The following is a 25,383-nucleotide window of genomic DNA, read 5'->3' as shown; positions in this document are numbered from 1 at the left end:
ACATACTCCACTCCCGCAGTCACCATCTATGCACACATTCACTCCACACAGTCCACACCACAGTCCACTCTAGGAGTCATCATCTATGCTCCTGGTGCACTATATGGGCGGGCTGGTGCACACTCTCAAACATGCACTACAGAACATGGTGTTCCGCAAGGCTCAGTTCTTCCCCTCTGATGTTCAACTTTTTTTTTTCTGCATGTAGAAAAACATGCTTTCCCCACTGACATTTAAGAAAAAAACTTCAAAACATAGACGTTTCGGAAAAGATACAACTATCTTGCTCCCAAAGGGACGAAAACAGATGGGCCCTTGCTTCTGCAGGAAAAACGTGAAGTACAGAATGTATGCATACCTCGAGTCGATTGCCACGCGTCTTGTTTATCACTTCGCTCGTCGTTTCAGTGTGAAGGAACTCCTTGAGCACTTTTCTATTTCAAGTATGCGCGCGGAATGCCAGTCAGTCATGTGGTATGTGTTTTGATGGTGTTCTGCAAGGGCCTTAGAAGTAACTTTTTCTTTCTCGACGCGACGTTGGTCTGCTTCGAACTTTCTTCTGAGGTCCCCTGTCCCGGCTATATAGGCTGTGCCGCATTGTTTGTAAGGAATTATGTAGACGATGCCAGGGTAGCTTGTCTTCTCTGGCGGGTCCTTCACAAGTGTCATGTGGTTTTCATTCTACATGTTTTCCTACACGCAGAATGAGCTTTCCTCGCCAAAGGAGTTGCTGTCTTACCTTCAACTTTGTTCAATATATTTGTTAACGACTTGTCCACTGTTATCATGAGGGGGCATGTACTTCAGTATACAGATGATATTAGGCTGTTCATGCCTGTTTCTGACCTAGAAGAAAATGCGTAATTTTGTAACATGATATTTCATTGCGAAAACGTGCTGCACTGCAATTGACCTTTGAACCCAACCAAGACAATGCGTGCTTTGGACAACGCTAGCTTACTATACAAAGTGTAATACCTCAAAGGGTAAGCTTCTTATTTTGATTACGCCCTCTCCGATCGGCCCGAGAGCCACGGGGATAACGTCGATTCTATTTTTCTGAAAACAGTAGCGGCAAGCTTCGAGCTGGCAATCTGACAAACCAAGCTGCCGACCCAACTACCCGGAGAGATATATCACACACTTCAGACGAACGCGCCCTCAAACTCACATTAACAAAGGTACAGACTTAACTTAAACCCTAGCCAAATCCACCCTCGTAAAACGGCCTCAACAGTGATGTGGACACATGCACCCCCAAGACACCACGGTAGATCCCACAGCCAAGCACCAGCACAAGCACAGCAATCGAACACGAATTATGTGTCCTAACAGTACTTTATGGGAAAACATTTTTTCCTTATGCGTCTTCTTCGCCACCTTGGCCCATGTAACGTGACATTGTGACGTCATCACAACATTACGACCGGATTATGAGCGAACTGACCACCGCGACAGGTGACAATTAAATTAATGATTGATCGCGAGTGGTAGCTCGAGAAGAGAAAAGTGGGTCGGAGAGCCGCACCACTGAGAGCATCTGCCATCACTGGGCAGTGGCGCATCGCTTAAGCAGTGCACCACTGCGCCAGGAGTGGTACGAAGACTCCCAGTGATTTGTGAGTGTAACGTCTAGAGTGACCACTTCCGCATATATGGACATTAACTGAACAAAGCTATCGCGTCCGGCCCTTAAGACGAAGCTAAGTGTCCTCTCCAATTTTTTTTTCAACAGTGACCTCGACGTAGAGACATGCCGTCGCTGCCGAATCCAGATGACCGCTACCCACATCGTCTTTTAATGCAAAGAATATTCGTGGCGACGCAGATGGACGCGCACCCAGCAATTCTGAACAAAAGCATTTTTGAACGGGAAACAGTTATGAACGCATTTTTTTCTTATAATGTAAGATTTCACCATAACAATAAACACATCTGCAGATCACCCGATGGCATTATTAAATTTTTTTTTAAATTTTATTAACGTACTTGCTATCGTTGAAAGCGTTCTCCACTGGTTTTCTAAGGGAGTCTTAAGTGTTCGATACGACCGATGGAAACACTTTAAAAGAAATATTTTGCTATATGTCAGAAGAATGTATCATTACCTTCAATATTGCCGTAAACGTATCTTACAGTTTTCTAATTTTCAAATTTTTTCTCCGAAATTGCTGGACATGTTTGCAGAACTGCCCATAGCGATCAACCCGGCCGCGTACAGCGACTAGGTTCTTCCTTCCACACAAGAGAGCGCGGGAGTCGATTTGCTCTGGGCACAGCTCGAGGTATTTCAGAGAGAAGGACAGTTTCAGTCAATCGGTAAGTATTCGCAGTGTTTATTTTGTGGTGTGGTGCAATCATTCAGTCAACAGATGCTGCCACGAAGGTTAGGAATGCCATCGAACAGCCTTCCAAGGGGTATAGATCCGTTGATTAGTTTCCCAACGGGTTGCCTACCCACGGGTACTTCCTGGGACAGCGGGAACAAATGCGCATGTAGCGGTCGCTCCCTAATTGTGTTCGCTTATATGAGCAAGTAGTCGGCTTGGGGCAGGTGTTCACAACGGCACCGCCTCCTGGGCACACGAGCTGATTGTACACGCCCAGCGGTTCGGGGTCCTGCATGAAGTCCAGCACCTCGGAGGCCGTCACCAGGTAGACGTCGTCCTTCTGCAACAGCCAGTCGATGAACTGGAGGTAGCCCTGCTTTCGGCCGGGGTCCCGCAGGTAGCCCTCTTGCAGGAATACTGGGAATGGAGCCCGGTTTGTCGTGTAGAAGTACTCGAAGTTCGACCTGCGCAGTTTGCGGGTGGAGAATGGCGACTATAACGTGAAAGCACAATCGTGAAAAAACATGCGCACCCGCCGCGGTGGCTCAGTGGTTAGGGCGCTCGACTACTGATCCGGAGTTTCCGGGTTCGAATCCGACCGCGGCGGCTGCGTTTTTATGGAGGAAAAACGCTGAGGCGCCCGTGTGCTGTGCGATGTCAGTGCACGTTAAAGATCCCCGGGTGGTCGAAATTATCCCGGAGCCCTCCACTACAGCACCTCTTTCTTCCTTTCTTTCACTCCCTCATTTCCCCTTCCCTTATGGCGCGGTTCAGGTGTCCAATGATATATGAGACAGATACTGCGCCATTTCCTTTCCCCAAAAAACCAATTATTATTATTATTAAACATGCGCATTTCTTCAGTGCCCCCATGCAGGACGGAAACATTTGAAGATAGAGTGCACAGTATGAGGGCTCGGCAGGGCTCTGCTTATCTTCGTATCAAACTTAGGTGAGAGCCTCTTGCACGGCTCTAGGAATATAAAAAGCTCCTTTGCTGAAAACTGCGGGCGCCTAGACAACACCCAGCCTTGGTTACAATAGCACAAGGATCTCGCTGAGCTGCTTTGGGGGACGTCACTTCCAGTTTGGTGACTTCACGCTCACTTCCTAAGACATGACGACGTCATCAGCGCTAATTTTCTTTTTAATTAAACATCCGATATTGCTGAGCCGTGATTATGACTTGCATGCATATGAGTCATGTCAGATGAGTCAAGTGCACTACTTTTCTACATGAGTTCTCTAGATGGCAGGACCACCGAATTAGTCATGGTAGGTAAGCATGACACAATCATGACATGACATGCTTGCGTCAAGAAGTCAGGGGGAGAGAGACGAGCCTTGACGCAAGCTGCGGCGCCCACTGCTTTTCTAGGCGCCGCCCGCTTCCAAAAATTTTGGGCCTGGTTTCTCGACAGCACCGCGGACAACGCGTTTCGCCTCCATCGAAACGCAAAAGGCGCCCATGTGCTGTGCGATGTCAGTGCACGTTAAACATCCCCAGGTGGTCGAAATTATTCCGGAGCCCTCCACTACGGCACCTCTTTCTCTCCTTCTGCGCTCAATTTCACCTTTCTCCCTTCTCTCACTGCGTGGCTGAGGCGTTCACCTAAAGGGAGGCAATTACTGCGCTATTTTCTTTCAATAAAAGCTACTAACCACTAAACTGTTTTTTTTTCTACAGCGCTATATGCATCACAAATCACGCATCGATGGCTATAGATTAATATGGTCCCGCCTGCGGCAATCCTCTCTGCTCTCTTCTCCCAAATCAGTCTTAATTGTTTATTTATCGAAGCTATCATGTTCAAGGATAGCCGTGCTGGCCGTTGCTCGTGGCATTTTAACGCGGAGTTTTGTTTAGCATGTGCGGAACCATCCCTTTCTCTTCTGCCACACAAACAGTGATGTGTGCCGTTTTATATTAAATAGTGCGCCGTAAAATCAAATATTGCGTGACATGATGTGTCACGTGATCAACTACGCGAACGATTAATGTGCAGTGCCTAGAAATTTAAGCAGCAATCGGGAGAAGAAGAGGGGAGACGGCGAGTAAAATACCGAATTGCTCTGCTGAACACCACTGAATTACGAGCAACTTAAACAGCCCACTGTTAGGCGGCTAATTTAATGGCATGCCCGACGAATGACATTAGTCTGAGTTGACATGCTTGCTTGCGTCGTTGTTGCACAAGCAGTCTAAGGTGTCCCTGTCGACCTTTTATTTTTTCCCTCATACCCCGTCGATTATGAAATAGTTTGCACAGTGCCTTTTGACAGGGCTGGGCGATTAGCTATTGAAATAGCCACCTAGCCTTTTCTTTCCTAATAGCTTGTAACACGGGAGAGAAGATCTGCTCTCACCAGTGCCATGTCCCAGTGAGATAGGATAACAGTGTCAATTTAAAAACAGAGAATGTGGTTAGCGCTAGCTACGTTGCGGCGATTGTGAAAACACACGCTGCGGTGGATTTCTCAGCAGCGCGATAACCGACCTGAGGAACTCGAAGGTTTCTTTGGCCGAGGTCGGCTGCGGCATGCAGGCGTCGGCCACTGCGCAGGGCATCTGCTGCCGGAAAAGCACGTTCACGGGCAGCAGCCACAGTCCCGGGTAGGTGCCATTCGGGCAGGGGTCCACGTTGCAGCTGAGCTGGAAGCCGAAGTCCATGGTGTACGGAAAGAATGGCTTCTCGTCACTACGCCTCGGGTGAACCAGCGTGCTGTCGTACCTGTCGGGAAACATCCGCACAAAGAGAACATCAATCTTTTCATTACTTGGAGTAACCACCGTCGCGGATATGAATGAATGCTGCTCAGTCATGTTCCGTGACGTAATCGGAAATTTTTTGGCACAGATCTGGAAATTCCTACTTTGGTCTGTCTTCCCGTGGGGCAGACAACAGAATCTACATTTGTGTCAGAGCTGTTTTATAGTATTTTGACGTTAATCCTTCCTGTTCGTCGGTGTCGATGAAATCCAGGAAGCAGGAATCTGCCAAGTCCGTTGGAAATATTTTAAAGGCAAAAAATTTTCGTTCCCAATAAAATTCAGTGAAAGCTGACAAAAATTCCGTTTGGGCACTATTTAAGATCGAAAATCTCCAGAAAAAATGCGGAGAAGCGCGTTGCTCGCGCAATTTGAACGCCTGCGGCAACACACACAACCAGGCCGTCACGTCGAGAAAAACATTTCCTTGGCGCACCGCTCAGTCCGCCGTCCGTTATTGGGTATAATGCGTCGCAGTACCCAACAATGGTCAACAGAAGCATTTTTCAACGAGAAGGAGTTCACAAACGCAGTTTTTTATATACTGCAAGATTTCACTATAACAATCAAGATATCCGGAGATCGCCTGTCGACAGACTTGCATTCTTTTGCTACTAACGTTTTTGCAAGTCCTGCTTTCTCATTCAAACTAAGACTGGGGAGCTCTAGATTCTAGACAAGAGGACAACACCACATAGGAACACCACGAGACACGAGCGCAATGCCTCGTGGTGTTCCCATGTGGTGTTGTCCCGTTGTCTAGAATCCAGCGCTCCCCAGCCTCAGTATGCACGACCACCTAGCCCCCTACAAAGCTTTTCTCGTTCAAACATTTTTAAAAGTGGAAAATTGTAAGACACTCTTATGGAAATATTGAAGGTAATGGTCCATCATTCTGATACGTAGCAAAATCTTTCTTTTAAAAAGTTTCCATCGATCGCGTCTAACAGTTATGACGGCCATTGAAAACATCGCGGATCGGCGACTAAGAAAGTTTGTTTTATCGCATATCACTCATGAATTTAACTCGCTTGCGCTTACGACGCAACAAAACTAGTTAACTATGACCGATCCACGGTGTAAGATATAGAGAAGCACCGACCCTGCTCCGTAATAAGAGGTAATCAGTTTTGCTACATCGCATAAAGCTTGATGGTGCACGTGGTAGGCAAAGATCAGATTTGGTGTTAGCTAGAGTGCCTGGGAAAACTTTCAGAGTACCGCGATTTTGCTTCTCCGCCCTCCTCCATAAGGAACCGCCCCTTTCTGACGTTCCCAGCCCTGTAATCTCATCCGTGACTGCCTGTCTGCACGACTTCGCAAAATCGCTATAATAAGTAAAATTAAACTTTTTTTTTTGAAATTGGCACAGTGAACTTCGTAGACACCGTGAGCGCACAGTCAAAACACGGGAAGCAAAAATTTTCGAAACTTGAACCAGCACCTTGAGCATGTATTCAGTTTCTAATGGAAAACCCCAGAGGCTTTCGAAGTTGGGCGGTCTATGCAACTTCCCTGCGAACGTTGACGTTTTCCGATTTGGCAACTCTGCGTGTCAGCCATATTTCTTCCAAGCCCAGCAACGCGAGATGGAATGAGGCACTTTGAAAACTTATGCACTGAGTCCAGTTTCAGCGCTGGTTGAACACTCGAGGTCAATAACATAGGTCGTGAAGGCGGGCTCGATAGCATTCTAGAACCATGTGGCAGCGACATCACCTGGGGAGTGCAACTGAAGCTCCAATATTGTTGGTGAGGACGACAAAAATAAGAAATATCGCTATATATTCTTTTTACCATTTAAGGCGCCACTAGAGTTACTGATTTCTAAAATGTTTTGGTTACGCACATTTGGTTGCAAAGTGCTACGCTTCTTTATAAAAAAATATTTATGTTGGCGATCCCTCACAGCAGCGGACAGCGGCTCCTGTGCCATCCGCGTTGAGTATTCCGCGGCTTGCTTGCCGCTAGCTAACTTTTGTTGTGACGTGCCTTTTGCTCTCGCCTGCTTGGGTCGTCGGTAGACCATACAGACTTGACCAAGTCTTCAGGTTATATGGACTCCTTCTGGGGTAGCCGTGTAGTGGGTTACGTGTAGCACGCGTGTCTAAATAAATGACTAGGCTTCGCAGAACACTTGTGCTTACCTTTTAAGGGATTATGGTTTTCGGATGAGCATTAATTGCTTCGGTATAAATACCAAAGTGAGCCACATGACCTGAAAACTTTACACGCAGTCTGTGGTTGAATAAATTCTATGTTTAGGACGCAGTCTGTGGTTGAATAAATTCTATGTTTAGGCCAAAGTATCTCGTCCACTTTCTATGAGAGCCGAAAAAAAATTAACACGCAGCACCATCAGATACATAAATAATTCCAAATATCACGTTTCTGCACCGTCGTGAAAGCCTAAAAAGAAAAACCATCCCTACCGGAAGTGCTGGCTGAGTTTCCGGAAGCCCTGGTCTCCGCCACTGACCAGGAAGGGTCCCCGAACGCCCGTGATGTCAAAGCCGGAAATGTTGGCGAAGGTTTGCAGCATGACCTTCTGGTCCACCACTTCTCGTTCCCACTGGGTACTGTTGATGGTATGCCAGTAGTCCCAGTTGGTTTGGTGGCTAAGTGGGGGCAAGAGGAGAAAATGAGGTGCCAGCGATAGGAGCTTGTTTGCAGTCTGCGCGAAATAACAATTATCGCTTGGCGCCGCAAGGTGTTAATAGACAATGACCCTTCGACCCTGTCGAGGTTGTGCCAGGTTATTTATGGCTTAAGGCCCCCGAATATCAGTCACATTGTAAAACAAGTAAAGACTGAAGTTTCCCTTTATAACATAATGCACGTAAGGCGACATCATTGACTCTAAGATAGTCGCTCATAAATCTACCGCTCTAATATGAAAACATGAACAATAGTCCGCCCAGTCCGCGTCCAAAATATTCACTCTCAGATTCGGTGGGCGGCACTACTATATCCCGGCAGGCACTGCTTTTAGGGAGGCCCTCACTTAAAGTCCTGACTGAGTTTTTCAGCTGCCTCGCAGTCGTGGCACGTGTCAGCCGAGTGAAGAGCGAACACCTCCTGCTGTACCAGCTCGAGTACCCGTGCGCCCAGATGACCGAAATCCTCACCGCACACTGGGCGAGTTCTCACGAATACCGAGGTACACCTACCTGCTACCGCGAGAAGAGGGCGAAGGGAGGCTATACCAGCGAGGCGATGTCCTCCAGCATACAGTTAACAATTCCGAACGTTGAGCGAAGGCGGTGGGCGCACTCTCGTGTACGTTGAATTCACTTCTTTGGCCTCTTCCTCCCCCCCCCCATCCCCCCATCCCAACGGTGGCAGCCGTTAAATGGAAGCTGAACTGCTTTTGGGGAATTGGACGGGATTCAGGGCTTCCATGTTAAGAACCGTATAGGTAAAGCATGCATTTTTTTTTTCTGCGCTGCACTATAAATGGTGAACGTGGTATTGTCGACTGGGGCCGCGGTAACGTTCGCATATTTCCTCACAGCATCGGGGAAGTGCGGAAAAGATCAGTGATTACGTCACAGTTGGTTAGATTTGTGGGGACTTGACCCCGCTTCGTCCCTTTTGGTTTCCTTTCCGGTGATGAACCCTTCCTAGATATTTACTTTAACTAACAAAGGAAGGCGCCGGCGCGGCAGGAACACGAGCGGCACTGACGGCGCGATTGCTGCGCGCGGGAGACAGTTTCTTCGTCTGGGAACTCTACGCACACGGACTGTTCGGCTAGGCACTCCGCTCTGCGCCAGCGGGGCGATGCCTCGTGGTGGGAACATTCTCCCTCAAGTTCTTCCCATCTGGCCTCGGTGTTTTTCCCTTGCCCTGATGTGGGCGATCGTTCGCTCGTAACAATGCTGTTGAGTCGGACAACCTCGATTCCTTAGCGTATTTTGTTGCTATATTAAAATACAACTAGAAAAATCAGTTGGTAACACTGGGCTGCGGTCCTCGGTGTCCTGTATGACTCCGCTAGCCAATCGCAACAGTAAACGCAATCAACTTTTTAATGTTCACCTTTATTAAACGAGCCGCTTATCAAAATTTCAGACATAATTTTCTCTTGTGGTCACCTTCTTGCTTAGGTGACAATAAAAGTTTTAACTGCGGGCAAACCGTCAACAATGATGGCTTCTGATCACATAATTGAATCGATACTATGTAGTCCGGTGCCAAGAAAATAAAACTTGCGGGCGGCAATTTCGCAACGCTTTCAAGATCTGGGTGCTTGGAAGTGCAAAATCTCATAATTTGATTTCGGTGTTTGTCGAAGCATGAATTGCTAATTTTGAGTCCCATTTTGTGCAAGCATTCCTGATACACCACAGTGGCGCCGCAGTGGGTCAGTACAATTTCTTCTTCAAGCTTTACGGCCATTACATGCAGGTGCTACTGCCATGTTGGTGCGCAACAGTGGCTAACTGCATAGGCGCACCGAGCAGATGACGTCACATGCGCAACCTGCACAGAGTGTTGCGCAGTGTGCATCCACTCTAACCAGCCCACCTGATGGAGTGCAGGGCGATCTCGTTGCCCCACGAGTAGAGTTCGTTGACGGCCGCGTAGTCCAGGTATTCGTGGGACACGAAGAAGGTGGCCGCGATGCCGCAGCCGTTGGCCTTGTTCTTCCTGCGAGCACCTTCAAGCAGCTCCCGGTAGAATTTCATGTTGACCACGTTGACCGCGCCGTCGAACGACAGCATCACGAACTGGGGCATTTGGTCATTGCGCAGGCCCGCCGGTGGGAGGTCTCTGGCGCATACGCAGTCGGGACGCTTGCACACATTGTCGTCGCAGCCAGCATACAGGCCCCGTGCTGCAAGACAGAAAAATTGGAGGACGCTTAAGCTTTTAGTTTAAGAGTGGAACGCGACAGCGTATTGCAGAACTGCCAGGGAGTCTACGGAATGCCATCGGCCGTTTGGCGCGACGCCTTGCCCGTTAGACAAATCGCTCGGCTACGCACGGTGAAACGGACGGCTTCAAAAATTTTGCGTAAAGGCTTGTCCAAAATTCTTGCCATCCTCCATGAGTAGGCCCCACTATGACACCGAAGAACGACGCCATAAGCACTGAAGAAAGTCTGTCCCTTCTTTCGCTCGAAAACTGCAATTCTTTTTTACCATCTATCAGTGCGAAGCGGGGACAGCGAGAGTTGTCTCGAAGGCACATCGACCTTGATTACTGAAACTCATGTGTAACACACCCGGCATGACTGCGCACACTCAACGACCAACAAGAGCGCAGGCGCTTCTCATTGGTGAGATTGATCACGTGATCACGGGTAAGAGACGTTGTTTAGTTTTCGGTTACTACGAACGACATGCTGCTTCGTTGACAGCACCACCGTAAGGACCGGGCAAAGCTCTCAGATCTGCCTTTCGCTGCAATAAACAAGCGATTTAAGAAATTCATATCATACAGGGCCGGGAACTCTGCAAGGTTTGGGCACGCCTACGCGCCCATACCATCACGTTCCGAGCGCCGTCATTTCCTAGAGCAGCCCCTGACAGGAACGACCACCCATCAAATTGCAGCAACCCTCTGTAAATCAATTTCGCGAAAGTGTCGCCGCTAATCTTACATAAATATTGTTTTCTTCACTCTATGCTATCCCTCTCTGTATGTAATACACGGGTCCTTAAGGCAACAAAATGAAAATGGAACGAAAAAACGCAACGATGAAACTTTACCTGGCGCAGCGGTGGTAGAAGCTTGGCTAGTGGGGTTGGTTGTTGTCATTTGAGCGTCTGAAGCGAGCCATGCGAACGCGGCAAACAGGACGCCGTAAAAAAGAAACGCTTTTCGACGGACAAGACCCATTACGTTCGCTCAAAGCCAAAAGGGCAAGACGACAATGTTTCAGTACTTCCCCGTTTCCGAGCAAGCTGAGCTCTACTGCCACGAATGAAGGAGAGCTGAAATAAATACTGGGAAACATTTCGCAAGCCATAAGAACCGATCAGAATATCCTTATCGAAAGCTCTGCGTTCAGTTGTTCGACAGCTCCCACATTCTACCCGTTGAGATAAAATATGAATGCTCATTATGGTATGACAAAAATGCGGCGGCTCATTGTTTGATTGTGTCAAGTGCAAATATCTCGATGACTACGCCCGCAAGAAACTGCTATCTTGAACCGCTCGTGTACTACCATCAGGAAAGAATCCAGCGAATACCTCTCAAACTAGGTCGTCCAGCCAGTGATATCAACTTATTGCCACAACGTTGAGGTCAAGTAGCCAGGAACAAAGCAGAAAATACCTCTCAAAGCAGGCCGTCCATCCAGTGACACAGACCTGTTGCCACGACGTTGAGGTCAAGTAGCCAGGAACTAAGCAGCAAATACCTCTCAAAGCAGGCCGTCCAGCCAGTGACACCGACCTGTTGCCACGACGTTGAGGTCAAGTAACCAGGAACTAGGCAGCGAATACCTCTCAATGCAGGCCGTCCAGCCAGTGACACCGACCTGTTGCCACGACGTTGAGGTCAAGTAACCAGGAACTAGGCAGCGAATACCTCTCAATGCAGGCCGTCCAGCCAGTGACACCGACCTGTTGCCACGACGTTGAGGTCAAGTAACCAGGAACTAGGCAGCGAATACCTCTCAATGCAGGCCGTCCAGCCAGTGACACCGACCTGTTGCCACGACGTTGAAGTCAAGTAACCAGGAACTAGGCAGCGAATACCTCTAAATGCAGGCCGTCCAGCCAGTGACACCGACCTGTTGCCACGACGTTGAGGTCAAGTAACCAGGAACTAGGCAGCGAATACCTCTAAATGCAGGCCGTCCAGCCAATGACACCGACCTGTTGCCACGACGTTGAGGTCAAGTAACCAGGAACTAGGCAGCGAATACCTCTCAATGCAGGCCGTCCAGCCAGTGACACCGACCTGTTGCCACGACGTTGAGGTCAAGTAACCAGGAACTAGGCAGCGAATACCTCTAAATGCAGGCCGTCCAGCCAATGACACCGACCTGTTGCCACGACGTTGAGGTCAAGTAACCAGGAACTAAGCAGCAAATACCGCTCAAAGCAGGCCGTCCAGCCAGTGACACCGACCTGTTGCCACGACGTTGAGGTCAAGTAACCAGGAACTAAGCAGCGAATACCTCTTAAAACAGGCCGTCTATCCAGTGACATCGACCTGTTGCCACGACGTTGAGGTCAAGTACCTAGATTCCGCCCTGCAAGTACATCCGACCTATAATATAATCTTATCACCCGCGCGTCAAAACAATTGGCCGTAGAGCGGCCTGTGGCGAAGCGAGGGGGTGAAACGGGCGAGAATACGCACATGCGCGTAAACTGCATCCTGTTTTATTTTCAGCCTGCTTTTGAGCTGCCCTTTGTCACAGACTACTGCAAGCGTTTTTTTTTTTTTTACCGTAGAGTGGTACTGTTAAGGAATTTGCTGGGTGTACTATCAGCAACGAATAAAATGCGAACTAGGCAATAGGAATACGGTTTATGGTTTATGGGGGTTTAACGTCCCAAAGCGACTCAGGCTATGAGGGACGCCGTAGTGAAGGGCTCCGGAAATTTCGACCACCTGGGGTTCTTTAACGTGCACTGACATCGCACAGTACACGGGCCTCTAGAATTTCGCCTTCATCGAAATTCGACCGCCGCGGCCGGGATCGAACGCGCGTCTTTCGGGCCGGCAGCCGAGCGGCGTAACCACTCAGCCAACGCGGCAGCCTGCAATTGGATTGCGAAGAGCCAAATCAGGAGATATTAGCCTAGGGAAGATCAACACTAGCGCAGGTTCAAATACTTCGAGGGCGCGAAGACGGACGTTTAGAAATGTTTATAAACCTCACTTGTGTTTTCTTTCCAGGAGCTAATATGTCTGCGTTTTCATGTTGTCATTTCAGTTCTGTTTTCCGCGTTTCATTTGTTGCTGATAGCACCTTGCAATAATTAGATGCCGTTATTTTGAATGCCTCCACTGATCCTCATTTTCGTCGCTTAATTTTTGAATAGCATTTTAAACTACAAATTGTAGACTGAGGCGAGTAACATCCCGAATTGACAAATGAGCTATGAGGAACACCGTAGTGGAGGGCTCCGGACTCATTTTGACCACCTGGGATTCTTTAACGTGAGCTGATAGCGCACATCCAGCGGGTGTTTTTCAGTACGTTCTGTCACAATTATAAAATGGCAGCATCTGTCTGTCCACCACCTTCTAAAAGTACTGCACTAGTCACCTCCCCACCCCACCTTTCAAACCTTCACCCTCTAGGGGAGCCTTCCACATACCCAGCACTAAACCACCTACCTCTTTCCTCCACAAGGCCTCTACACAGCAGCGGTAGAAAAAAGCAATACCCGCATTAAAGGTAGGGGTCTGCTCACCCCCCGGCGCCCTGGACCCACTTCACTTCCCCCCCCCCCCCCACACACACACGCCCCAAAAGCAACACCCACCATCAGCACCCGGGAGTTAGCCCAGCGCACCAGTCAAGTAGCCGCGACGACAAGGACGGAGAGGCCCTCTTCCTTCCTCCGCTCAGTTCAGCGACATCTAATTTACCTCGGCCAGCCCGAATGAGCTGCCAGGATGAGCCGCCAGACGGCTGTTCCCTGACCAGATGGCGTCACCGACCAAAACACAGCAGGGGTACCAAGCAGCGGCAATCTGTCGGCATTGCCGAGGCTTCCTGAACGTATGGCAGTATTCGTGTCTCGGTTGGATCCTTCCCAGAACGTGTGAAAATATTTATGAAAATTTGAAACGCGTGTTCAGGGACTCGATTAAATGTACAAGGTTCCCGACCAAGCATGATATTTATGCGTCGTTTCACATCTCAGTATTCGCACATCCAAGCTCCGTGACGAAAACGTCTCGCCTGCCGGCCGAATTTTAGGCCCTCTTTTCGGCTCGATAAGGAACAATTAAAACCAAATATACAGGCAGCAAAGGAGTGTTCAGTGCTATACCAGAACGTGGGGCACTGCGCACTTAATCCGGCGAACATATTGATGGCATAAAGCACTCTTATTTCGGCGTTGAAAGACTCGGACTCGATCTCGGCCGCGGTGGTCGCATTTCGATGGAGGCGGAATGCAGGAGGCCCGTGTATTGTGCGGTGTCAGTGCCCGTTAAAGCACACCACGCGGTAGAAATTACCTGAAGCCCTCCACTACGACGTCCCTCATTGCCTCAGCCACTTTGAGACGTTAAACTCCATACAACCAAACCAAAACCAAGCCAATTTCGCCGTTGTCTGCCGTACTAAAACATGGATGAACGGCGCTTTCAAGTTCGGCGAATATTTTCCCGACAGTCAAGCGGTTTTTTGCAAGTGCAGAAATTATAGTGCTCTTAACGTGAACTTCGCAGGCGTTGTCTTGATTACGGTTGCCAAATGCATTTGCGCGATAAGACGCAGTGAACTCGACGTTTGCAATGTCATTATTAGGTCAAAGCAAAATGTTCTGATAGACGTTATCCATTGACTGGCTGTTGCTATCTTTCCCCGCGCATTTAATATTATCATCATCATCATTTATTGTCCCTTAAAGGCCCCTGTCGGGGTATTACATAAGGGGGGAGCGTATACAAGGTTGATGTGGAAAAACAAAAACAAAGGTCACAAAAATATAACAATGCAATATAGGAACATAAAGAGAAGCAAGGAACGCGAATAGTTAGAACGGTGCATGTAAAAAATGCCTTTAGGCCACAAGCACCACACACGTCGGCGAGAGGTTAGGAAAAAAAAAATGTCAACCCAGGTGATCTAACAACATCGCCTTAAACCTTGTCGCATCGTGCACATTTGTTAGTGAGTCGGGCAGAAGGTTCCATTCTTCAATTGCGGTCGGAAAGAAGGACTTGTTGCATTGCATAGATGTAAAGACTAAGGAACAGCCAGACGAGACGAGGTGTCGCATCCTTTTGTTAGGCGACCTGATTGTTCCTGATATCAAGTAGGGTTTAGTGACTTCTGCTTCAAGTTGCGAGGGCTTTAACTCAAAAGCTGATGCTCTAATATGTTTGTTTGTTCTGCTGAACTAATTTGGTAATTTCGCTGGAAATGTTTTTTTTTTACTTCAGTGTCACAAACTTTCACATTGATCAGGTAGAAGAGTGCACCGATCCTCTAGTGCACGATGTCTGGCGAATGCCATTTTGTCTATATTTTTACTTGTTGAGCATAGAGAATACCGATTCTCCAAAACAATATGTATTTTAAAAAGGCGTTCATTACAAATTTTATGAGCAACTACTATCTGCTGATTGCTGGACAATGTTTTACCTGCAGGCTATTATAAAAATAAAATCAAGAGGTAATTACCTTTCTTCTTCTCCGCGCAGTTTATGAAGCTACTTTGAGTGGATAATAAGCTTTTCGAAATACTTGTTTTAACTAACGCACGCTTTGGGTTTAATAAAGGTAAGTCCACGGAAACGTCTGTGTTAACATTAAAGGAACAAATTCTGCAAAATATAGTCGATAGCATGTTAACAGTAGCTCTTTTCGTGGACTTCAGTAGAGAATTTGACTGCCTTAACCACCAAATTCTAATCAACAAACTCCAGTCACATGGGATTTGTGGAAGGTGCTCAAAGTTGCTAAAATCATATCTTAAATATAGAGCTAAGTTTGTACACTTAATCAGACATAACTCATCGCTCCTTCCAGTTACACATGGCGTCCCACGGGGTAGCGTACTGGTCCCGTTCTTAATTAATGACTTCATTAATGACATTAAAAATACAATACAATTTTATATATGCTGATGGCAGCGCTGTGTTAACTTTTGGTTTAAACGTTGAATTAGTACTGGAATGCAAAGAGGTTATGAAAAAAAAATGTTTGCATGGTCAAAACAAAACAGATTTAAAATTAATGCTGCCGAAACAAAAACACTAATTTTTATGCTAGGAATAAGAAAGTGTCGGCTAACCTGTCATTGCAGTTTGATTGCGAGGAAATAGCAATAGTACACGACCATAAAGTCCTTGCTACATATCTTTCGGCGGATTTAACCTGGGACACACATATTAGTTATCTATACAAGAAACTCTTTCATTATGGAAGTTTTGTCACGCTAACATAGCATTGTTTGGTTCCCATTTATTCTATTGTACCTTATTTTAGCATGCAAGATTAAAATAGAACTTAATAAAACTTCGCTTCGTTCAGAAACGAAGAATGCGTCATGAGGGAAATATGGAACCTACGGTCACTATAGCAAAAGCTCTCAGGTTATTTGAAGTAGTCCTCGAAATACGCATTTATCAATTCCGCTTAATAAAAATATTCTATTTTTCTTCTACAGTTACTAACCTCCTAGCCTCATTGGCTGGTTCGAAGTGCCGAAGAACTAATATACCGACTAAAATCTTGATGTGTAGGATATTTCATGTTTCCGTACAATTTACAAACACCAAACGTAGGCTCAAGAACTTCCAGGATTACTAAAAAAATTCATGCACATAGTAGGCTTCGATCGAAGAGGGTTCATGTCTTTGTTTTTGGAACTATAATAGGCCTTATGTCGTTTTGTGTGCTTATACTGTTTTGTGATGTCACTACTGAATTTTTTATCCAACTATTTGCTCTTTTAATGCCCAATGTTAATCAGCTCTTTGTTTTTGAAACTAAAAAAAACATTATGTTGTCTCTAGTGTGTTTATTGTTTTAGGATGCATTTGCTAGACATTTGATCCAATTATTTTATTTTTTAATGCCCAATTTTATTTTCATGCTTTATATTGTTCAACTTACTATTTTATGATTATTGAAGGTATATCTTGTAGCTATGCCTCCTATTTGACTACTACCGTCATGCAGCGGTCTCTTGGGCCTTAGTCAAGCTGTCTGAGCAGCTTTTAGCCCGTGAGACCACCCAGCTTCTTTTCTGTAAAAATAAAATTGATTGATTGATTGATTGGTCTCTTTTTTGGCATCTAAGAAATATGATTGGGAGATGTAAGTCGCTATTTGTGAGCATGAGGGCCGCATCTCTGGTGACGTTAAAAACTGTCCTCGTTTAACCGTTTTTATATCTTCACGAAAATGTTCGAGAACTTTTTCTAAAACATTTTGCATTTTACCTAGAAAAGAAAGGGTCAGTAGTGCTCACTAAGGCCTTATAAAAAGCAATTCAAGGTAATCGAACTTGTTCTATTCTTGCACGTGTTGCTCCAAGAGTTGCAAACGGCGGACATATAGACTGTGAATACTTCGACCTTTCTAATGCTTTTTATTTAGTAAGTCACCAATTATTCAAAAAAAATAATGTAAGAGCTTATGGGATAAGCGGACCTTTTTGTGTATTTTTTAAATGTTGCCTCTATGGGCGCAAAGCCACTTGCGCCTTTCGGATGCCTAATCTCAGATATACAATGTAGAGCACGGTGTTCCGCAAGATTCTGTACTTGCTCCTCTGATCAAAAATTTTTTCTGCGTGTGGAAAAACAAGCACTCGAAAAGGTCACTGACGACAAAACTTGAAAACACTGACATTTCGACAACGCTACGGATTCATTGTAAACATTGGGACTAAATCAGATGGGCTGTTGCTTGTGTACGAAAAATGTGCCGTACAGAGCATATGTACACCTCAGGTAGATTTCTTTGGGCCCTATTTATCGCTTTGAATGTCGTTGAAATGTGCAGGGTCTTCTTGAGCAAGAATTTAGATAAAGATTTTTTTTGTCAGGTATGAGTGCTTAATCCCAATTAGTCGAGCGGCTCGAGTTCTGATAGTCTTCAGCTAGGGCATGAGAAGTCACTTCTGCGTTCCTGACATCGCGTAGGTGCGCTTTGGACCGCCTTCTGAAAACAATTATCTCGCCTACACTAGCACCGCATTGTTTGGAAAGAAGGCAATGCTAGCGTAGCTTTTTTTCTCTAGCGAATTTTTCACTCGTACCTTGTCGTTTCTGACCAGGTGGTTTTCAATCTCCACGTTTTTTCGGACGCAGAATGAATTTCTCTCGTCAGACGGGTTTCCGTCGAACCCTGAACTATGTTCGACATTTTTATTAACGACCTGTCCACTGTTATCATGAGGGAGCATGTACTTCAATGTACCGATGACATTAAGCTGTTCATGCCTGTTTCTGATCTGGAAGAATGCGTAATTTTGTAACATGATATCTCAATGCGAGAACGTGGTATTCTGCAATTGGCCTTTGAACCAAACCGTGACTATTGTTTCTTAAACTAGAAAGCATGTCGCTATTGGTCTGCGACTATGTAGGCTCCATCGCATCGTTTGCAACAATTATGTGGTCGATATGAGGTTTTCTATTCCCTAGCGGATCCTTTACTAGCGGATCATGTTTTTTAAGCATATGGTTTTCATTCGGGATATTTATTTAACATGCAGAATAAGCATCCATCACCATACAAATTTCCGTCGAACCCTGAAATATAATCAGCACTTTTGTTAACATATTTCAATATACTCAATTTCAGCACCTTCGACATATTTCAATATGCAGATGATATTCAGGTGTCCACGTCTGTTTCTAATCAAGAAGAGTGCGCAATGCTACAATATGATACTCTATTGTGAAAACAGGGCGCGCAGCATTTGCACCCTGTTATTAAAACAGGGTGCACAGCATTTCAGCCCAACCAAGACGACAATTGTTTCGTCCACTAGAAAGCGCGTTGATATTGATTTCTGCTACTTCCTCGCCATCCGGAAACTTTTCACCATCCACTTCGTCCAAGGTGTTCATTTACAAACAGTTTACGGTACCGTTTAGGACAAGTGCCCAGCCCGCACTGCGACAACTATGGCTTAGTCGAAACAGTGCAGAGTATATTGTTCGACTTCCCAGTGTATGACGTGGAGCATGCGTACTTTGAACATCGTGTGGTGTCATTCACCCAAGTGCCTTTAACAATGGAATGTGCAGTAGGGCCCTTAGTCCGCCTTATGCTGCAGAGACCTGCAATGAACTATTTATTTACCTATTTAGACAACTCAACAGCACATACCCATCATCCCTAAAGATAGCACGTGTTACTCCTGTATTCAAGGACGGCGACTCCTCTGACCCTTCCAGTTACAGACCTATCTCTGTACTTAGTGTTATTAATACCATATTCGAAAAAATTCTTAACAAACGTATTCATCAGTTTCTTCAGAAATATAACATTATATGCCCAGAGCAGCACGGATTTCGCCCTCAGTACTCCACCAGCTCAGCAGTCATGACTCTTACCCAGGCAATTAATGATGCTTTACACAATAACAGACTCGCAGCAGTTATATTTCTGGACATTAAAAAAGCCTTCGACACAGTTAACCATGACATTATGCTAAATAAACTAAAAATATATGGACTTCGCGATAAGGTGCTTGACGTTTTCTCTAGCTACCTCACAAACCGCCAACAAATTGTTTCAATGAAATCTTTATCGTCATCCATTCAGCGCCTACTCACAGGGGTACCACAGGGGTCTACTCTTGGTCCGCTGCTCTTTTTACTGTACGTAAATGATCTGCCCAAAGTATTAACTTCATCCAAAGCCATCATGTATGCTGATGACACTGCCATTGTTGTTACTGCTCATCATACGGTCGAACTTGAAAACATAGCAAATACAGAACTGGAAAAAATCTCCGACTGGTTTCTCACAAACAAATTAACAATCAATGCTAAGAAAACTAAATACATACTGTTCCACTCAAAGAAAAAATCAATTCTTTCAAGTGATATTACATTAACTATTAACCAGACCCAGCTTGAGTCAACAAATACTTTTACTTACCTTGGAGTCACACTGGATAAACATTTACACTGGCAACATCATATTGAGGCGACTTGCACTAAGATGGCATCCGGTTGTTATGCTCTTCTCCAGACGCGCGAATACTTTGATACCAATATCCTGCGCGTCCTATACCTCACATTAATACATACTCACCTTTCATATTGCATCGAGTCGTGGGGCTGGACGTATAGTACATACCTAGAGCCTATTAAAAAGTTACAAAAGAGAGCACTTAGAATAATTTCATTTTCTAGTTACACTGCACACAGTAAGGCACTATTTACTAAACTACGCGTCTTACCACTCAATTTACTTCGTGAGAAAAGAACTGCTGAATGTGTTTATAAAATAGTAACAAACCACCTTCCGTTTGATATATCAATCTTTAACATCCCGCCACTTTCAACACGGAGCCGCACGTACGGCAATTTTAATTTGCCAGTGAAAAGAAATGTATATGGAGAGCGTCTCCTAGAGTTCACGGGCGCAAAAATTTGGAATAATCTACCACATGACCTAAAGACTGCCTACAACTTTTCCATTGGAATAAAAAATTATTACCTTATAAAGAATGACACACTTTGAATTCATACTTTCATTCTTTTTTTTTCTAGTCGTCTGATATTATTTGCATGTAGCAGAAACCTGATACCTTGATTTATCTATAGATTTATAAATTTGCGTCTATTCTAAAAGTGTTTTGTGATTAAAATGTGTGCACTGAAATCATTTATCCTCCTCTCGTGTGTTGTACCCTTGTGATGTTTTGTAAATAGTTAACAACTATTTTCCTCTAGCTTTTTGTGATGCCTTAATTTTTGTGTAAGTTCTATGCGTTTTGTTTGATCTGTAAGTTTTTAGTTTATATAATCTGTGATATATGTGTTTCTTTTGTTGATACTCTTACAAGTGTTGATAGTGATGTATAGCCTTTTTTTTTACTAACTTGCTTACTTTATTTTGGTATATTGTTGCCTGCATGCTTGTATACATTTTCTCTATTGGACCCGTTACTAGCCGTTGGCTATGGGTCCGAGCAGTGTTTGCGTACAATTGTAAAGCAACAAAGATCAATAAATAAAAAAAAAATTTGAGAACGAAAATTTGAGAGAACGACTACAAGTGTAAAACCTCCTTGTACCTGACTGCTATGATTCTTAAGGCAATGTACTTTGTGTGAATGTTTGTAGGCTATTGCACTTCATCACTGATTACCTTCTAACCTTGCTCGTTGATGCAACTCAGCCCAAATTCAATGTCCCTTCGGAGGATAAGGGCTGGGGCGGCCTTGACCTGGTTGGTGACATGACGATGTGGCTCTTTGGAAGACGCAGTTGGGAGCACATGCCCCGAATTTTCGTCGCCAGCCCGTCAGGTGGATCCTCGCCACCTTTTGTGGACATGTCCAGGCACGCAGACGTCATGAACAAGACTATTACGGGAACTATTCTTGGCCGATCCCCCGGTGTGGGTATGTGCCATCTTTTGATAGGCTAACAACAACAACAACAACTTTGACTTAGGGCTGCACGGCAGAAAAGCCTGTCTAATTCGCAGGAGCCGGGTAATCGGGGGCCAGGCTTGCTGGTACAGGTTGTCGCTGGTAAGGGCCTCCTCCCACTGCTTGTATGTCGGGTGTGGCACTATTAATTTTTTCTCCGGTTTGTCCTGGCATTTCCAGGATGTATGGTAGAGCATGGGGCTTGCTATGCACCAAGGACAGTAACTTGGGTATTGTGTGGGTCTGACCTTGTGTAAAATGTGAAGACTTCGATATGTGTTCGTTTGTATTCTCCTCCAGTCAGTGGCATCTGAGGAGGACATTTGTATGTGTGGCGGTGAGAAATGTCGTCTTTCTAGCCTAAGGGGTTCTAGCCTGTCGCCATACGGTCCTAGGAGGGATGGCATAGGGGTGGGGATCCGCCCGGTTTGTGAGAGTTCGGGCTAGATCATTCCCTACCTCGTTTTCGTCTAGGCGTTCGTGACCAGCTGCCCATGCTATTCTGTGTGAGTGTGAGAGTGTGCTTAATAGTGTGCTCGCCCTTCCATGAGGTTTTACAGCAAGGTAGTTTCTGCAGACCTGTTGGTAGTCCGTCACTAGATGTGATTGCCTGCCCGGTCGGTCTTGAACCCTGATGGTGATGGCTATGGCCAGTGGTTCCGCTTCCGCAGGATATTTGGCATAGATTGAAACCCTAATGATTGGCTTATTCTCGCTGTCGACCGCAGCAATAGCGAACCTGTCTGTCTCAGCATAAACCCTGATGTTCGCGTATACTGCTTCCGGGTGTTTTGATAGTTGCCAGGTGAGGCAGACTTCAAAAATGAAAATATTGCCGCGAAACTTTGCAGTATCTTTGAAACTTGGAAAGAATCCAACCTGGCGCAAGTAAAACCACACACACAAAGGAAAGACAAGGAGACAACGGACAGGCGCCTGTCCGTTGTCTCCTTGTCTTTCCTTTGTGTGTGTGGTTTTACTTGCGCCAAGGTGGATTCTTTCCTAGTTTCAAAGATGCTTAACCAACTTGCCCAGCAACATGCCTTACTGAAACTTTGCAGTGTTTGTTCATTCTTCAAAGCTGCCGGCATGCCGCTTTATCACTTTGTTCGCAATGCAAGACGCCACCAAATTTATCTCGATTGATCGCATCCAGTCAGAGCTGATCCCAAGTTGTTCAAGAATGTTCGAGTAACTTTGCACGCTTTATCACGAAAGTTCGCTATCAGCTCTTAAATTGAGCACGGCCGACAGTGGCGGGCATTCTGTCCGATTACCACCGAGCAAGCTTGTTGCTACGCCGCAGCCGAGTGATTCAGTCCATTGTGGGCGCAAGTCAGCCCAAATAGTTTTGTTTAGATGCCATTTTAGCTGTCGTTTTGCTCCCCGGATTGCAGTCACCCCTTTGTGACATCTGGTGGAGGTGCGCGGTAACCATCCATGTTCCGGACGCCCCCTTCAAGTCGCGACACCAGCCGTCTGCGAATCGCACCGGAGGACGAGCCAGCAGACGTCTTCAGGGAGAGAAGCCTGAGTTCGGGACCCTGCTGGACCGCACCCGACAATGAAAAGACGCTGCTACGTGCGCCACAACCAAGCCAAATACATCGACACCGATCATACTGAAACAGCGGCGGGTGCCGCCAACTTTCAATGGATCCCTTGGCGAAGACTCTGAAGAATGGTTGGACCAATTGGAGCGCATGGCGTCATTCAACAAGTGGGATGATGCGGCAAAAATAGGACACGTATTATTTTCTTGGGATGGCTCCGCGCGCACTTGGTACGAAAACCACGGGTCGTCCCTAATGACATGGGAGCCATTCAAGAAGGAAGTTTCGAAGATATTCACCAGGGTCGTGTTGAAAGAAAGAACCGAACGACTCCTCGAGTCCAGGATCCAGCTCTGAATGAGCCCGTCCGTGGTTATGTCGAGGAGATGACGCCCCTCATTCGCCGCGCTGACTCCAAGATGACCGAGAAAAATAAAGCTCAGTTTTTAATGTGCGGCGTAAAAAAACAACTCTCTACCATCTTCGTCCGCCAGCCGCCAAAAACAGTCGAGGAATTCATGCAAGAAGCCTTCACGATTGAGAAGACCCTCGACATCCGAGCTCGGCAGTACAATCGCCCTTCCTCTGTCTGTGCAATCTGATCGGACACGACGGCCACCCCCAGCGACAGCTTGCGGGAAGTTATCCGCGAAATCGTCCGAGAGGAGCTAAGCCGATTACTGCCATCCTCCGCATAGCCACAAGCAGCGACTCTCATGGATGTGGTACGGGAAGAAGTGCAACAGGCACTTGGCACCCCGATGGCCAAAGAACCCCAAGCCATGACCTACGTCACTGCAGTACGCCCTCCTCAGCCCCAACGACCACCACTACGTCCTCCCTGACATGAACAACTTGTTCCCGAACGCAGCCTCCCTGCTTTCGCCCGCCCAGCCTACGAGCGACGCTCAAGCGCCAGGAAATGCGACGCCTAGAGGGCTTCCGACAATCGGCTGTTGTGCTTCCGTTGCGGCGCGGCCGGCCATATTCTTCGTCACTGCCCGTACCGACGTATCGATCTTCGAGGATTTGCCGTTGACGCCCCACGACCACACTTCGGCCAACGTCCGCAGGAAATCGACGAGTACGTGTTTCAAGAGGAGTTCACGCCGAACCGCCTTTCGCGCTCACCATCGCCGTCAATCTCCCGCTTTGCGTCGCCACGTCGCAGCTACGCAGCCGCGGTACGAGGAAGGTCTCCCAGCCCCCGTTGAGGAAACTAAAGACAGCAACCTCTGGAGGTGAGGTTGCTCCCGAGCGAAACACTGAAGATCCTCCAACGACCATGCCGCGCGAAGACGCCGCACACGACACGCCGACGCCGCATACAATGACAAAAACCTCAACCACGACGCGAACCGCCTTCAAAACGATGCCGCTACCGAGAACAGCTTCGACTACACGTTCTACCCACGATTCCCATACCCGACGAAGCCGTGACCTGACGCCCAGGACGACGTGCAACTCAAGAGTCAGGACGTCCGACTTAAAAGAAGCTATCGCCGGCCGGAAAGTTACCACTATGTAGTCGACACAGGAGCCGATTACTCGGTGATGAACAGAACATTCGCTGCGCAGCTGCGGAAAAGTCACGACCGCTTGGGAGGGCCCGCAAAATCGCACTGCAGGGGCCACCTCATTACGCCATCAGGACGATGCACAGCGCGAGTGACTGTCAAGGGACATACCTATCCTGCCACGTGCCTTCGTTGTGCTACGGCAATGTTCCCGCGAAGTGATCTGGGGCATGGATTTCTTTACCGAGCATCAGGTGATCATCAACCTGCGATCCAAGCTGACCACGCTTTCGACGAATGAGGCCATCGCTTCGATGAGAACTCTCAAAAATCACGTTGCGCTGAGTGTCCTGTAGGAAGAAGTAAGCGATTACGGATCAAAGACCAGATGCCAGACGTCAAAACCTACGAAGACGCAACGCGGAGTACAAGCCAGGTGACCAAGTCTGGGTTTGGACGCCCATTCGCCGCCGTTGATTGAGTGAAAAGCTTCTGCGCCGCTATTTCGACCCGTACAAGGTTCTTCGTCGGCTAGGTGAAGTGGATTATGAAGTCATCCCTGACGCAATGACTGCATCCCAGCGACGCTGCGTGCGACCAGAAGTTATCCATGTCGTCCGTCTAAAGCTATATTATGCGCGCTAGAGGACGCTCTGTTCCCACACTCGGTTTTTATTTTCGCACGATTCGTTTTATTGTGTGGGAGTTTCGGAGCGCCGTATCCTTCCCTGGCTGGCGAGGCGCGCAGTGGAGACGCAGGAAAGCGGACGCTTTCCTCCTTCCTCACAGGCGAGCAACCAGGACAGCTACAAGCGCTGCGTCGCCTTCTTTCTCAAATCGCGCACCGACAGGCGCCGCCGGAGCGGTCGCTGATTGGCCGAAAGTGACAACGGGCAAGTGCGCCGAGATCGGCGGTTACCGGTCGTGGCCGAG

At 46.9% G+C, this 25,383-nt stretch overlaps 1 protein-coding gene across 1 annotated transcript; it reads right to left on the bottom strand.

Moving 5' to 3' along the window:
- Nucleotides 1-2,319: 2,319 nt before the first annotated feature.
- On the bottom strand, nt 2,320-11,023 carry LOC144108887 (chitin deacetylase 8-like). Its single transcript, XM_077642120.1, has 5 exons — nt 10,818-11,023; nt 9,631-9,940; nt 7,533-7,718; nt 4,829-5,062; nt 2,320-2,794 (listed from the first exon to the last, which is right to left on the bottom strand). Exons 1-5 carry the CDS (start codon nt 10,945-10,947, stop codon nt 2,434-2,436), a joined length of 1,221 nt encoding a protein of 406 aa, XP_077498246.1. The 5' UTR covers nt 10,948-11,023; the 3' UTR covers nt 2,320-2,433.
- Nucleotides 11,024-25,383: the final 14,360 nt, after the last annotated feature.

The sequence above is a fragment of the Amblyomma americanum genome, chromosome 10 (assembly GCF_052857255.1).
Source record: "Amblyomma americanum isolate KBUSLIRL-KWMA chromosome 10, ASM5285725v1, whole genome shotgun sequence".
NCBI classification, from domain to species: domain Eukaryota; kingdom Metazoa; phylum Arthropoda; class Arachnida; order Ixodida; family Ixodidae; genus Amblyomma; species Amblyomma americanum.
The sequence above is the reverse complement of the archived record's forward strand: the minus strand, read 5'-3'. Positions and strand labels throughout refer to the sequence as shown.

What these genes read in the sequence shown, in the direction of transcription:
- LOC144108887 (XM_077642120.1), bottom strand. Translation starts at nt 10,947, where the DNA reads ATGGGTCTTGTCCGTCGAAAAGCGTTTCTTTTTTACGGCGTCCTGTTT. An exon ending in TTCTACCACCGCTGCGCCAG is followed by an intron (nt 9,941 to 10,817) that starts GTAAAGTTTCAT and finishes TCTGTCTTGCAG; the next exon opens with CACGGGGCCTGTATGCTGGC. An exon ending in AAACTCAGCCAGCACTTCCG is followed by an intron (nt 5,063 to 7,532) that starts GTAGGGATGGTT and finishes GTTTCCCGACAG; the next exon opens with GTACGACAGCACGCTGGTTC.